The sequence below is a fragment of the Antechinus flavipes genome, chromosome 6 (assembly GCF_016432865.1).
Source record: "Antechinus flavipes isolate AdamAnt ecotype Samford, QLD, Australia chromosome 6, AdamAnt_v2, whole genome shotgun sequence".
NCBI classification, from domain to species: Eukaryota; Metazoa; Chordata; class Mammalia; order Dasyuromorphia; family Dasyuridae; genus Antechinus; species Antechinus flavipes.
Window position 1 is genome coordinate 253,880,011 of NC_067403.1, and position 11,722 is coordinate 253,891,732.

The 11,722-nt window shown below is 63.7% G+C and overlaps 1 protein-coding gene across 1 annotated transcript; it reads right to left on the reverse strand.

Annotated features, from left to right (window-relative positions):
• Window positions 1-3,576: 3,576 nt before the first annotated feature.
• Window positions 3,577-11,377, reverse strand: EEF1G (eukaryotic translation elongation factor 1 gamma). Its single transcript, XM_051963931.1, has 10 exons — window positions 11,261-11,377; window positions 10,010-10,168; window positions 9,792-9,855; window positions 9,565-9,707; window positions 8,609-8,752; window positions 8,310-8,439; window positions 7,131-7,338; window positions 4,124-4,296; window positions 3,912-4,036; window positions 3,577-3,818 (listed from the first exon to the last, which is right to left on the reverse strand). Exons 1-10 carry the CDS (start codon window positions 11,270-11,272, stop codon window positions 3,660-3,662), a joined length of 1,317 nt encoding a protein of 438 aa, XP_051819891.1. The 5' UTR covers window positions 11,273-11,377; the 3' UTR covers window positions 3,577-3,659.
• Window positions 11,378-11,722: the final 345 nt, after the last annotated feature.

Below are 11,722 nucleotides of genomic sequence, written 5' to 3' on the forward strand. Positions count from 1 at the left end.
GGAAAAAGAAGTGAATTTGCCCCGTGTGTATTTCTAGCTGATCTCCACAGTTCTTTTTCCGGACCAGACGGCGTTTTCTCGGCAGTCTCCCGGTTTTGCCCGGGATCTCTGACCCACTGAGCCTCTCGTAGCTGATCGTCCCCTTCTTGCTGTGTACGGTGTATTCCCGGCTCCGCCCGTTTCTCTCAGCATCAGTTCATTGAAATCTTTCCGGGCCTTTCTAAAACCAGCCTGTCAATCATTTGTTACAGAACAATCCCACTCCCCAGTTGGGGGCATCTCCCCATTTTCCGGAATCCCCGAAGAGCCGCGGCGAACATTGTGACACATGGATTAGGCACACGTGACTGGGATACAGGCCCAGCAAGGGCCCTGTGGGCAAAGTTCCAGACTGGATCTATCCCGGTGGATCCTTACAAAGCGGGCGCGAGTGCTCTTCTGTCCCCATTTTCCAGATAAGACAAGAGCACGTGACATCCTCAGGATCTCCAAGCGAGTAGGTAACCTACTGAGTCGGGTCTTCCTGCTTCCTACTCCGTAGAAGTCATAACAGCGTCAGCTGTGAGGTGCTTTAAGACTTTAAAAGCCCTTTACTCATTATCTCTTCCGATCAGTCCAACTGGGGTGGGGGTGGGGCTGTTGTTCTTCCCATTTTACAGATGAGGAAACTGAGGCAGGGGCATTTGAGGGAATGACCAGGCTGACACCCAAGAACCATCCCATGTTACAAACACTGTTTTTTTAATCAAGAAAGGACACAACCTGTCTTTGTTGTGTTGCCGGAACCGAACAGAACATTGACAAGTCTGCAGAGCCGAGTAATGTGCAACAGCCTTGGGGTTCTCCCTCCCCGCTCCCTCCTTCCGCGTCACTCGGGAGCCTTCGCTCCCTTTTCTGGTTACTCGCTTCCGTTCTCCCCTCAGCCCGGCCCGAAGCACCCCTTACCCAGCCGCCCCTCCCCCGCGGCGTTTGCCTGGTTTCCGAGTCTCCGTTACCACAGAGAGGTTGTGGTGAGTAAGGGAGCCCGGGAAGGGCAGTCACAGGTACAAAGCGTAGGGTCCCTTGGGTCCCTCGCACAATCCCAGCGTGTTTCCAGAAGGGACCGTCCCGTCTCCGCTCCACCAACAATGTAGCAGCGTCCCCCGCGGCCCCGGGTCCCGCCCCGCCCCCGACGTGGGCGGCGCCAGCGTTTCTGGTCTCCGCCCATGCGCTGGGGGGGGGGGGGGGGCGGAATCTCCTCTGGCGGCTGGAACCTCCTCCTGGCGGCTGGAACTGCTTCGTGGGCCTCGCCTGCGGCCCCCTCCGTTAGCCCCTCCCTCCCTCCTCGAGCCCAGCCCCCCAGGGGCAGGAGCAGGCGCTGGCTGCAGCTCGAGGCCGCCCCTGCCGGAGGCTCCGGGAAGGGCCGGGGGTCTGGAGCTCCCAAGGACCCCCGCCCCCTCGCTGGGGCCGGGGAAGGTGGGGGGAGGCGAGATGTCTGAGAATGGGGGAGGGGCTGCGGCGCGGTGACTCAGGCCGCCCGGAGGCAGGGCGGGGACGAGAGAACGAACTCCAGATGTGCGCCCCTCCCCCCACATCTGGCGGGGGAACAACCCAGCCTTCCACTCCGGGCCGGGCCGCCCCCCCCTTCCCGTGCTGAGGGCGGCCCCCGCGCTCCCCCCGCCCCTCCGGCTCGGTCCGGCCCCCCTCTTTCTCCCCTAAACCGCCGGGGCTGCAGGATGTCGGGGTGAGTCACGCTTCCTGCGCTCTCCCTGGGAGGCCCAGCTCGGCCCGCAGCCCCCGGCCTCCGACCGCGGCCTCGGGTGGCAGCCCGCAGGCGCGCGATGCCCCGGGCTCCGGCCTGCATGCAGGGGAGCTTAATAAATGCTGGAGCTTCCACCCGCTCCTCCCCCCTCCCACACCGGGGCCTGGGCCTGCCTAAAGCTACCCAGTAACACAGCACCGGCTCCTTTTAACAAGCAGCATTTATGGGGCACCTGTGTCTACCAAGGAGACATGTCCTCCGCCATCAGCTGGCTCATTACAACCTCGTACAGGGCAGGCTCCGTTTGGGGGCCGCTCCCCCCCCCCAACACTCAGAACACAGCTGGAGCTTAATAAAAGCTTGATTGATTGCCATGGAAATGGGAATTCTTGACACTATCAGGACACTAAGGATCCTAAAACATTGCCCAGGTGACAGGTTTTATCCCAAGCCCAGCCCACAGCACAGATCACAGCCCGTTTCAGAGCTCTCTGCTGGGAGCCGGGTTCCGGTTCTGCCACAAACCCTCACACTAGGGGCCCCATCCCTTTCAGGTGCAATTGGACCAAGTTGGGCCTGGGCCAGCCACTGCTGGGGGAGCAGAGGGGAGGGTACCCCGTGTCAGCCAACTCGGGGAGAAGTCAGGGAAGGCTTTTCTGAGAGGTCCGGCCCCCATTAAATCAAGGAAGCTGGGGACTTGAGGGTTGGAGGTGAGCACAGGACTTGCCAGTCAGCACCTGGGACAGGCCCAAACCCAAAGCCCACCAAGGACTGCGCTCTCATTTAGGGGAGCCCCTACAGCTGAAATCCTAGGGCCTTTTTGGGGGACAAAATGGAACTAGAATTCTCCCTTTATCAAAGGGGCAAGCCCAGGCAAAGTGAGGAGGAGGGGTGGGAAACATGCAGGCTGCAGGGGGAGCCAGACAGGTTCAGGGAGGTGCCCGCTCCATCCGTCTATGGGGCCAGGGCACGCCCTGGCAGGCTGGCGATCCAGCCCCTCAGCCGCTGGGGGCACAGCACCTCAGCAGGAAGCTGGGAGGCCACACACACATCTGGGCTGGCACAAATGGCACAGCCCCAACCAGTAAGGTCAGAAGCGGGCGCCCATCTCCAAGGAACCACCCAGGCCTTTGCTCACCAATCCCCCGTGCCAGAATGGCGGCAGGCCAGGGCGGGATGCCCCAGGCCCGGGCTTGGAGGCCCTCCGATTGGCTCAGACAGAATTGGGGGTGGGGGCACGCGGCCAAGGAGAAGCACTGGGGGGCTGAGTGTGAGGTCAGGAAGAGACAGAGCCACAGACTCTCACAGCCCAGGATGCAGCCTCCAGAAAACACAGAAGCCCTGCCAGGGAACAGGAGCAGGCGTGCCCGATCTATCGAGAGCCGGAAGGGGCTCTCGAGGCATCCCGGCAAGCTCCCAGGGTGCAGAGAAGCAAACCGAGGCCAGCCGTGGAATGGGAACCGGGCTGGCTCCTTTCACCCCAATGCACCAGCTGCAGAGAACCCGCTGTGCGCAGACAGGACCCCCCCAAGGTGTTCTAGCAAACCCGAGAAGCCCCGGTCTGCACACCCCCCACAGCCAGCACACAGCTTGTGAAAACACCATCCTAGAAAGGGATGGAGGGAGAGAGAGACACAGAGACAGGGACAGGGACCAGAGACAGAGGGACAAATAGGCACAGATGAGACAGGGACCAAAGGGACAGAGACAAAAGACAGAGTGAAATGGCCAGAGAGGGCAGAAAGGAAGGAAGCGGAGGCAAGACGACGCACAGCAGCCCAACAGACACACTGGGGGGAGCCCTGGCTCCCTAAATGAGGCAGGACACTGGGGGCTTTGTGTTCACTTTTGTTTAATGATGATGGGCACCTCCTGCAGAGGAGGAAGCAGGCAGCTAGGTGGTAGCAGGGGAGGAGGTTCACTTGAAGATCTTGCCCTGATTGAAGGGTTTGCCCACGTGCTGGAAGGCCCCCTCCCAGGAAAAGTACTCTCGGACCATCGTCTGGGCCTCCTCACTGCCAGGGTCCAGCTTACGCCACGTGTAGGACTCATAATCCACCTGCCAGTCTGGACTGAGCTGTAAAGAAAAGCCAAGCGGTGAGCGAGGAGGTCGGGGGAGGCCCGGGGCCCCCCGCCAAGGGCTTCCCTTCCACCATCACCCTGAGCTCACCGGGAAGGCGAGCTCCTGGCCCCGGAAGACCCAGACTCCAGAAATGGAGCTGCTATTGTTGGTGCCAAAAAGGATGACGCTGGCAAAGGCGTTCTTCCTCAGCTTGTCCAGGCGCTGGAACATCCCTGGGGAGAGAGCGGCAGAGAAGGGTCAGTCTGCAGGCGGTCCGAGCCCCTCCCGCCCGGCCCTCGGCCCTCGGCCCCGCTCCGTACCGGTGATGAGGTTGCAGCTCATGAAGGTCTGGCTGAGCTCCTGGGGGAAGCGGTACTCGGCGTACCACAGGGACCAGCCGTCGCGGTCGAAGTGCTCCCAGAAGTAGGGCAGGGCCACCGTGGCGGTGTCCTCGTTGGAGTACTTCCGCTTAAACTCATCCAATATAAAGGTGCTGCGGGAGGGGAACGGCGGCAGGGTCAGCGCGGCGCCCAGCCGGGGGGCAAAGGGCCCCGCGGGGCCACAGTATTCCTGGCTCCAAGAGCACGTGCCTGTGGGCCTGAGCACTATATGGGGTGGGACACCCCAGGGGGACCCTCACCCTCCCAGCTGGGATTGACCCCAGCAAGCCCAGAGGCCCCCAGAAGGAATCCCTGCTGCCCCCTGGTGTCCGCTCCGGACCCAACAGTGTCCCTGCTGCCCCCTGGTGTTGGACCTGAGGTCACAGAAGGAACCAGGCTCAAGGTGGCTTCCCTTGGCCTTCCCGGGAGCCCTGAGCTCCAGCAGACCCCAGCCCCATCTCCTACCTTCCCAAGGAGCTACCTACACCGGTACCCATCTCCATGACAGCTCCCTCCGCAGCCCCAGGGCGCTCTCCACTAGTGAGAACAGCCACAAAACTGGGTGCCAGGGAGCGCAGGGAGGATGCTGGGCTGGGGGCCCATCCAGTTCTTCCTCCCCACTGCTGCCTCTTCTCGGTGGTCTGAGGCTGGTCTCCTCTCCTCTAGAACCTCCTGAGGCTCCCTACTGACTCCAGGGTAAAGGAGGTCCTCTCTAGAGAACTCTCAAAAGCCACTGGCCCTTGACTCCTCCCAGGGGGTGATCACCTAAGGAAGCCACCAGAAAGACCCTGGGCATTTTCACCAAAATCACACCACAACTCACAAAAGGAGACAGAACCCCACCGTTATCCCTTTGACAAATGGGGAAACTTGGAGGTGAGGCCCCAGACAGGCCCAACCAACCTCCCAGCAAGCTCGGCACCCAGGCCGGCCACCATGTTCACTTCAGAGCCCAGAACCGCAGCCCGGCAGGGGCGACTGATGTGACTGGCCAACAAGCTCTCCTCCCACGACACAAGTCAGTTTAGGAGTGAAATGGTGCTGCCGGCCCTTCTTGGGAGAGCCAAGAACTGCAGAGCCGGGGTCCCTCACCTGCGGGGTGGCCAGACACGGGGCGCAGGGGGAGGCTCCTCGCACGCCCCGGGGCAGAGCCAGGAAAGCACCCCCACTCACACAAGCTAACCACAACCAGCCCCCACCCCGAGAGCACAAGTGACCCGGGGTCCACAATCCCCCCCGTCCCCGCCACACACACTTTCTGACATTCAAGGCACTCATCCTTGGCTCTAGTTTTTTCCTTTCTTTTTTTTGTCTGATAAAAACTTCTCTTTGTTTTGCAAGGAGACTGAGAGGGAGGAGAAAAAGCTACTGGGGGAAATGACGGAGATGTAAAAAAGAATTAAAACTTATTTTAAAAAAGAAAAGGAACTAGCCCTAGTGTCTGACTACAAGGGGAGGCTCCAGGGAGGGAGATGGATGGCTTCAGAGGGACAGAGGACAAGGGCACTTCAGAGCAAAAGCCAATTAATCCCACTGTGAGAGCGAGGTTATTTGGGGGGCCTGAGAAATCCCGATTTTAAGTAGAAAGCTTCTCCGAGACCACCTTGCCCAGGAGTCCTTGGCTGGCTATAAGGTCACGTGCATATGTGGACGGGTCATGCCTTAATTGTGGCTATTTCCTTCAACTACTTAAGGACCCCATCCTGAGGAGCCCAGGACACCCGGGTTAAGCTCCCCTGGCCCACCCCTGGCAGACCCAGAGCACACGAGACCTGCCTCCCACAGCCGGAGCTGGGTCCCGAGGCTGGGAACGAAGGCCACGGGCACGGTCACCATATGCACAAGCCCAGAGCAGGACCCGCGCGCCAAGCGGGAGACACTGAAGCTTACTGAACAGGAGGAGAGCAGGGGATGTCCACCTGGCCCCAACTTGGGCCCCCACTTTCTCCAAAGAATGGCCCCGGGGTTTGGGGGCACAACCAGCTCTAGAGAAGCATCTTGGGAGTGAAGAGCAAAGTTCGCGTACCCGGCGAGGGCCACGGGCTCTGGGGAGCACCGGGATCCATCCGCTGCTAGATGGCCGAATCGCTCCCAAGGCTCTTCCCCCTCACTGCACCTGACCTCCAGGTGAGAGGCTCCCAGCCACATGGGACAGAAGCGATAACGGGTTTTCACGTGCGACAACGGCAGCCGACGCAGCGCGCCAAAGGATGGCCCGAACTCTCTGAGCCTCTGGACCAGAAGCACTCACGGGGAACTCACTCCTGTCCTCGAGACTGTTCTTCCTCTGAGGGACTTGACCAATTTACCTCTCTGCCCGTGACCTTCTGCTCTACTTCAGCCCCAACCTCCCTCACTCCCACCTCCCAACTTGCCTTCACGGCTGGACGGCAGAGATGTGAGACCGCCATGTTCCCCCACAGGTCCCCCCACTTCCTGCTCCAGGCCTGGGCTTATCCGCAGGACCTCCCTCCCAACCGGACCACTGAAATCAAATGTCTGCTTGCCTCTCCCTTTTCCAATCCACCCCCCACAGGATGCCAAGGTAGGTCAGTGCTCTCTCAATAAGCTCCCATGGCTCCCTAGCACTGCAGGATCAAGATAAACTGGGCCCCTTTCTAGCTTCCCGGTATCCTTAATCTCTCCTCCAGCCCTGCTGACAGTCTCACCCTCCCCCTGGAACTGCCTTCTTCCGTCAAGGCTCAGCCTTTGTCTGTCCCTCTGCGGCCACTGAGGCGGTCGGTCCCCCGGGAAGAGCCCCGTCCATCGCTGGGTCAGTCTCCCCTGTGTGCCCCATGACTGACCACGTCACTCCCCCACCAAAACTGAGCTCCTTGAGGAAAAGGCCTGACTGACCCACAGTAAGCACTTAGTAAATGCTCTCAGTTGGCTGACTGGCAACAACAGGAGAGTCTCCTACCCACGGCCTCCCCGGGGCATCTCTTACCTCTTGGGCAGGTGGGCGAAGGGATCCTTGGCCTTGGGCTCCGCAGCCAGCGCCTGCTCGCACTCGTCCATCTCCTCCTCAGGGCCGGGGGTGGCGGGCGCCTTCTTCTCTTCCTTCCGCTCCGCCTGGGCCTTCTGCTTCTCCTCTCGTTGTCCCTTCTCTTTTCGGGGGGCCTCCTTCTTAGGCTGACTCTCAGCAAACTTTTTAGCTAGAGAAAGGGAGAAGCAGGACCGCTAAAGCCCCACGTGTGGCAGGATTAGCTGGGCCCGAACCCCACCCTGGCGGCCGGCCCGGCGCCTTCCTGGCCTTCGAGGACTGGCTCCGGACACCAAGCAGGTCGGCGGGACAGAACAGACAAGGAAGACGCTCAATGCCGCAGCCTGGCGCAAAGCGCGCGCCGTAGCGGGGTCCTCCGGCCTGGAATCAAAGCGCAGACCCCCAAACCCGAGGAGAGAAGCTGCCGAAGAAAGAGGTGCGTGGACACGCGCAAGTGAGGAGGTTTTGCACGAAGAACAAGCAGCAAGTGGAGAAAGGCTCCGATTCAAGCCGAGTCACGGAAATCCTGCCGGCGGAGCCTGACCCCGAGTGGTCGAGAACGACAAGGACGCACAAGCAGGCCGATGAGCACTCGCCGACGCCCCCAAGGTTCATCGATCGGCCGGGAAGGCCCCCACCAAGCTGCACCTAGGGCTGAGCTGTGAGCCGAGGGACGCCGGGAGGTCGCACGTGACCCAGAGCCCGCTGCCAGCCCCGTCCAGGGCTCAGGGACAACGATCTAGAAAAAGCCCCCCCCCCCAACACACCAGGATCCCCTTTTTGTGCCAGGAAAGAGGCCCACGGACCGGCTGGGGAATGGCTGTAACCCGTGAAAGCAAGAGGAAGTGACCATCAGGAAGTGACCATGGAGAGCCAGGAGGGAAGATGGCAAGAAACCAACCCCACGCCGAGTGAGGTGCCGGGCCCCGAGGACACCCGTGTCCGCCTCTTGCCCAGGTGGGGGGCACGGCCATGGAATGCGCCTACAGCGGCCCCTTTCCCATCCCGCTAATTTTCCTCCTCCCCAATTCTTTAACGTGAGGCACCATGCCCTGGGGAGGGAGGGCGTGAAAAGCTGAGGAGCGTGGCTCACTCCGACCTCCCCTCCCCCGCACCGGTCTCCATCCCAGCCCCGCCACTCACCATCGAACTGGGCCATTTTCTCACAGAGCTTCACCTCTCCCAAGATCGCCCGGAACTGGGGCTGGTGAATGCAGGTGAGGAACCAGCGGTTGGTGTTGGGAAAGGCCTGCCGGAACGACGGCTCCAGGACCTGGCGGGAGACACGCGGGAGGGGGGTCAGCGCCGGGAGGGCCCTGCCAAGGGAGGGAATCCCCCGCCCCCCGACGGCAGTGCCCCGTCCCCCCGAGAGTCAGGGGCTACCTGGGGGCGGGCACCGGCTCCCTCTCCCTTGCCAGGGAAGCAGCCCCGGGCGCGCTCACCTGCTTATACAGCCACAACAGGGTGCACACAACCGTGATGTCAGCCAGAGTCACTCGCTCCCCCACCAGGAAAGTCCGAGTCTTCAGGTGGGCGTCCAGGAGCCCCAGCACTCGCCTCACCTCGTCTTTCGCGTTCTCCGTGGCCTGGGGGACAAGGGGAGCACAGAGACCTCAGCGTCCCCGACCTGCCCGGTCCCGCCTCGGAGCCGTTGGCTCCCTCTGGGCTGACTGCTGTGCCCAGGCCTGAGGGGGCGTTTCTGCCTCTGGGGCCCGGCAGGAGGCCCCTCCAAACGCCCCCGTCCCGCAGGCCCTGGGGAGGGAGAGGCCGGCTGCAGCCCGGCCCAAAGGCTGACAGCCAGATTCTCCCATTACCCGGCGCCCGTCTTGGCCCCGCTCGGTGCCCGCTGGAGCCTCTTTCCAAGGCCGACTCTACCGATTTAGAAACTGCAGCTGGAAGCAGCCTCCAAGGTCATCGGGCCTAACCTCCCTTTGCAGAGCAAGAAACTGAGGCCGGAGAAGAGGGATCGCCCGACCGAGGCCAGAGGTGAAAACTCCCCTCCCCCAGGCCAGGGCTAGGGGATCTCCGGCTAAAAGTGGCCCAAGAAAAGCCTCAGGGGCCCCCTCTCGGCCCTCGGGGTCCTCCGTGGGAAGGGACCGAGCTGCAGCGCCCACTGCCCCCAAGGAGCTCCTGCTCCACGGTGACCACCACCGACACGCGGTCCCGTGGGAGACGCGACACACACGAGAGAAGGGGGCCCGAGGCGGCCGGCACGAGTGGACCAGAGTCAGGTGGGCCCGGACCAGGCCGCTGCCGGAGGCCGACACCCGGGAGCGAGACCAAGCGGCGGGCAGCTTCCTCCTGCTAGAGGCCCCCGAGACCCCCGGGGGCACGAGGCAGGAGGGCACCGGATCCCAGGCCGCGTGGCCGGCTGTCCCGGCTCCCGCTCCCGGCTCACCTGCTTGTTGTAGTGCATGATGCCAAGGGTGGGGAACACCCAGGTACTGGCCGGAGGAACAATGTCACTGTCGGCAAAGCTCACCCACTGGATCACCTGGGCAGCTGCCTCTGGGCTAGAACCTCGAAGGTCTTCATTGCTCACTGCGCGAGGGAGGACAGGGCGGTCACTCCTAGAGGCAAGGCCCCGGAGCTCCCCCCGCCCCCGCCCCCGGCCCCTCTAGTTACCATAGTGCGCGATGGCGTTGCTTTCAAACACACAGAACCCATCATCACCCTCAAATGCCGGAACCTGGGGGTGAAAGACAGGAGAGACCCCGCCTTGTAGGGGACCGGCACCAGCAGCCCGAGGGCAGCCAACACCGGGGTTCGGACCCACTGGAGACCCCCTCCCCGGGTCTGACTCCCAGGTGAAGGCGCTGCGGGACGGGCCCCCCCCCACTCACCTTGCCAGCGGGAAATTTCCGGAGGAATTCGGGGGTGCGGTTGGTCTGACCAAAGTGGAAGTGGGGAGGTGCGGACAGCACGCGGATCTGGGCCCCACTGTACTGTGCAGCAATGAGGGCCTTGAAGGCCCGCCAGTTTTCGGGGTACGTGTACAGGGTCTGCGGAGAGGCCAGAGTGAGCAAAGGGAGGGGAGGCCGGCCAACAGGAGGCAGCCCCAGAGCCCCCACTCTCCTTCCTCAGCGGAGGGACCCCCTGGCTTTATCCGCCATGGCGTCGTGCAGGAGCCCTCACCACTGTCAAAGGGCAGCCCCCGGGGCCACAGGGACAGACCCTCCCTCTCCAGGACTCCCAACCCATCCCCCACGTAGCCCAGTCGGCCGCTGAGCCTATCTCCTCTGCTGGAAAATGGAGGCAACTGCCTGACCCAGGCCCAGGAGGCTCAGGGGCTCTTTGGTCCTGGCCCAGCCAGCCTCGGATCAGCACAATGGGAGCAAGGGCTGCCCCAGGATCCGAGTGGGGCCCACAGCTCTGGGAAGGGCGGGCCTGCCCTTGTGGTCGTGGTCCCCACCAGCCCCCGCCCCCCAGGGCCCTGCTGCCCACGAGGAAATCTGGGCCTTCCCAAGGTCTGGGAGGGAGAGGACGTAAGCGCCCCCAACTCCTCTCCCCATCGTCCCTGCCCCAGTTCCAGCCACCCCTCCCCCTCCGCCATGAGTGTCCACCCGGCGAATCCGACTCTCCCCATGGCCCGGGAGGAGGGCGGGCACCTGAGCGCCCCCACCCCTCTTGTCCCGGCTGCCCACAAGGCCCACAGAGGCCCATGAGGCACCAGCCCGGCCCAGCGCCCCGCGGCGTCTACCCTCCCCCTCACGCCCCGGCTTCTGCCCTCTCCAGCCCCGGCGCGCCCCGCTGCCCTCCGACCCAGGCCGCCTGGGTCACGCAGTCCCCGGGGCCGGGTCTGCAAGAAGGGCCGGGAGTCGGAGGCCGGCCGGGGAGCGGCAGGAGGGGAGGCGGGCTGGCGCGGGGATCTCCAAGCCCCCCGGGGAGGCCCCGGTCCCCGGCTCCGGGGCGGCGGCGGCCCCGGCACGGCCTCAGTTTCCCTCCGAAGCCGCGGGCAGGGCCCACAAAAGCCGCTCCGACGCGGGCCGGGCCCCCCCACGCTACGGGCCCCCCCAAGAGACGGGCGGCGGCGGGGGGAACAGAGGATGGCGGCGGATGCGCCCACCCCCTGGGCCCGAGGCCGCCGAACTCACCCCGGCCGCCATGGTGATTCCGCAGAGAAAGGGGGTGGGGACGTCGGCGCTGCCGCAAAGCGAGACCGGCCGGGGGGCGGGGAGGGGAGGGGAATAGGAAGGGGAGGGGAGGGGAGGGGAGGGGAAAGGGAAGGGGAGGGGAGGGGAAGGGGAGGGGAGGAAGGGGAGGGGAAAGGGAGGGGAAGAGGAAGGGGAGGGGAAGGGGAGGGGAGGGGAGGGGAAGGGGAGGGGAGGGGAAGGGGAAGGGGAGGGACGGGTGGGCGGGGGGAGTGGCCGGAAAGCGAGGAAGAAGTAGAACGAAGTCGCGCGACAGGAGGGCGAGCCCTCCCCGCACCCGCCGAAGTCGTGAAGCAGCGCGCGGCTGCGCACAGGGCGTCGCCGAGGGCCCGCCGCGAGGACAGTCGGTTGGCTTCGGGTCACCTCGGAGTCTCCTCCTCCGGCCCCGCCCCGCCCCGAGGAAAG

Excerpts from the sequence above, each read along its gene's own strand:
- EEF1G (XM_051963931.1), bottom strand. Across the intron at positions 4,297-7,130 it reads TTCGCCCACCTGCCCAAGAG|CACCTTTATATTGGATGAGT; the intron begins GTAAGAGATGCC and ends CCCCTCCCGCAG. Across the intron at positions 4,037-4,123 it reads GAGCTGCAACCTCATCACCG|GGATGTTCCAGCGCCTGGAC; the intron begins GTACGGAGCGGG and ends CTCTCTCCCCAG.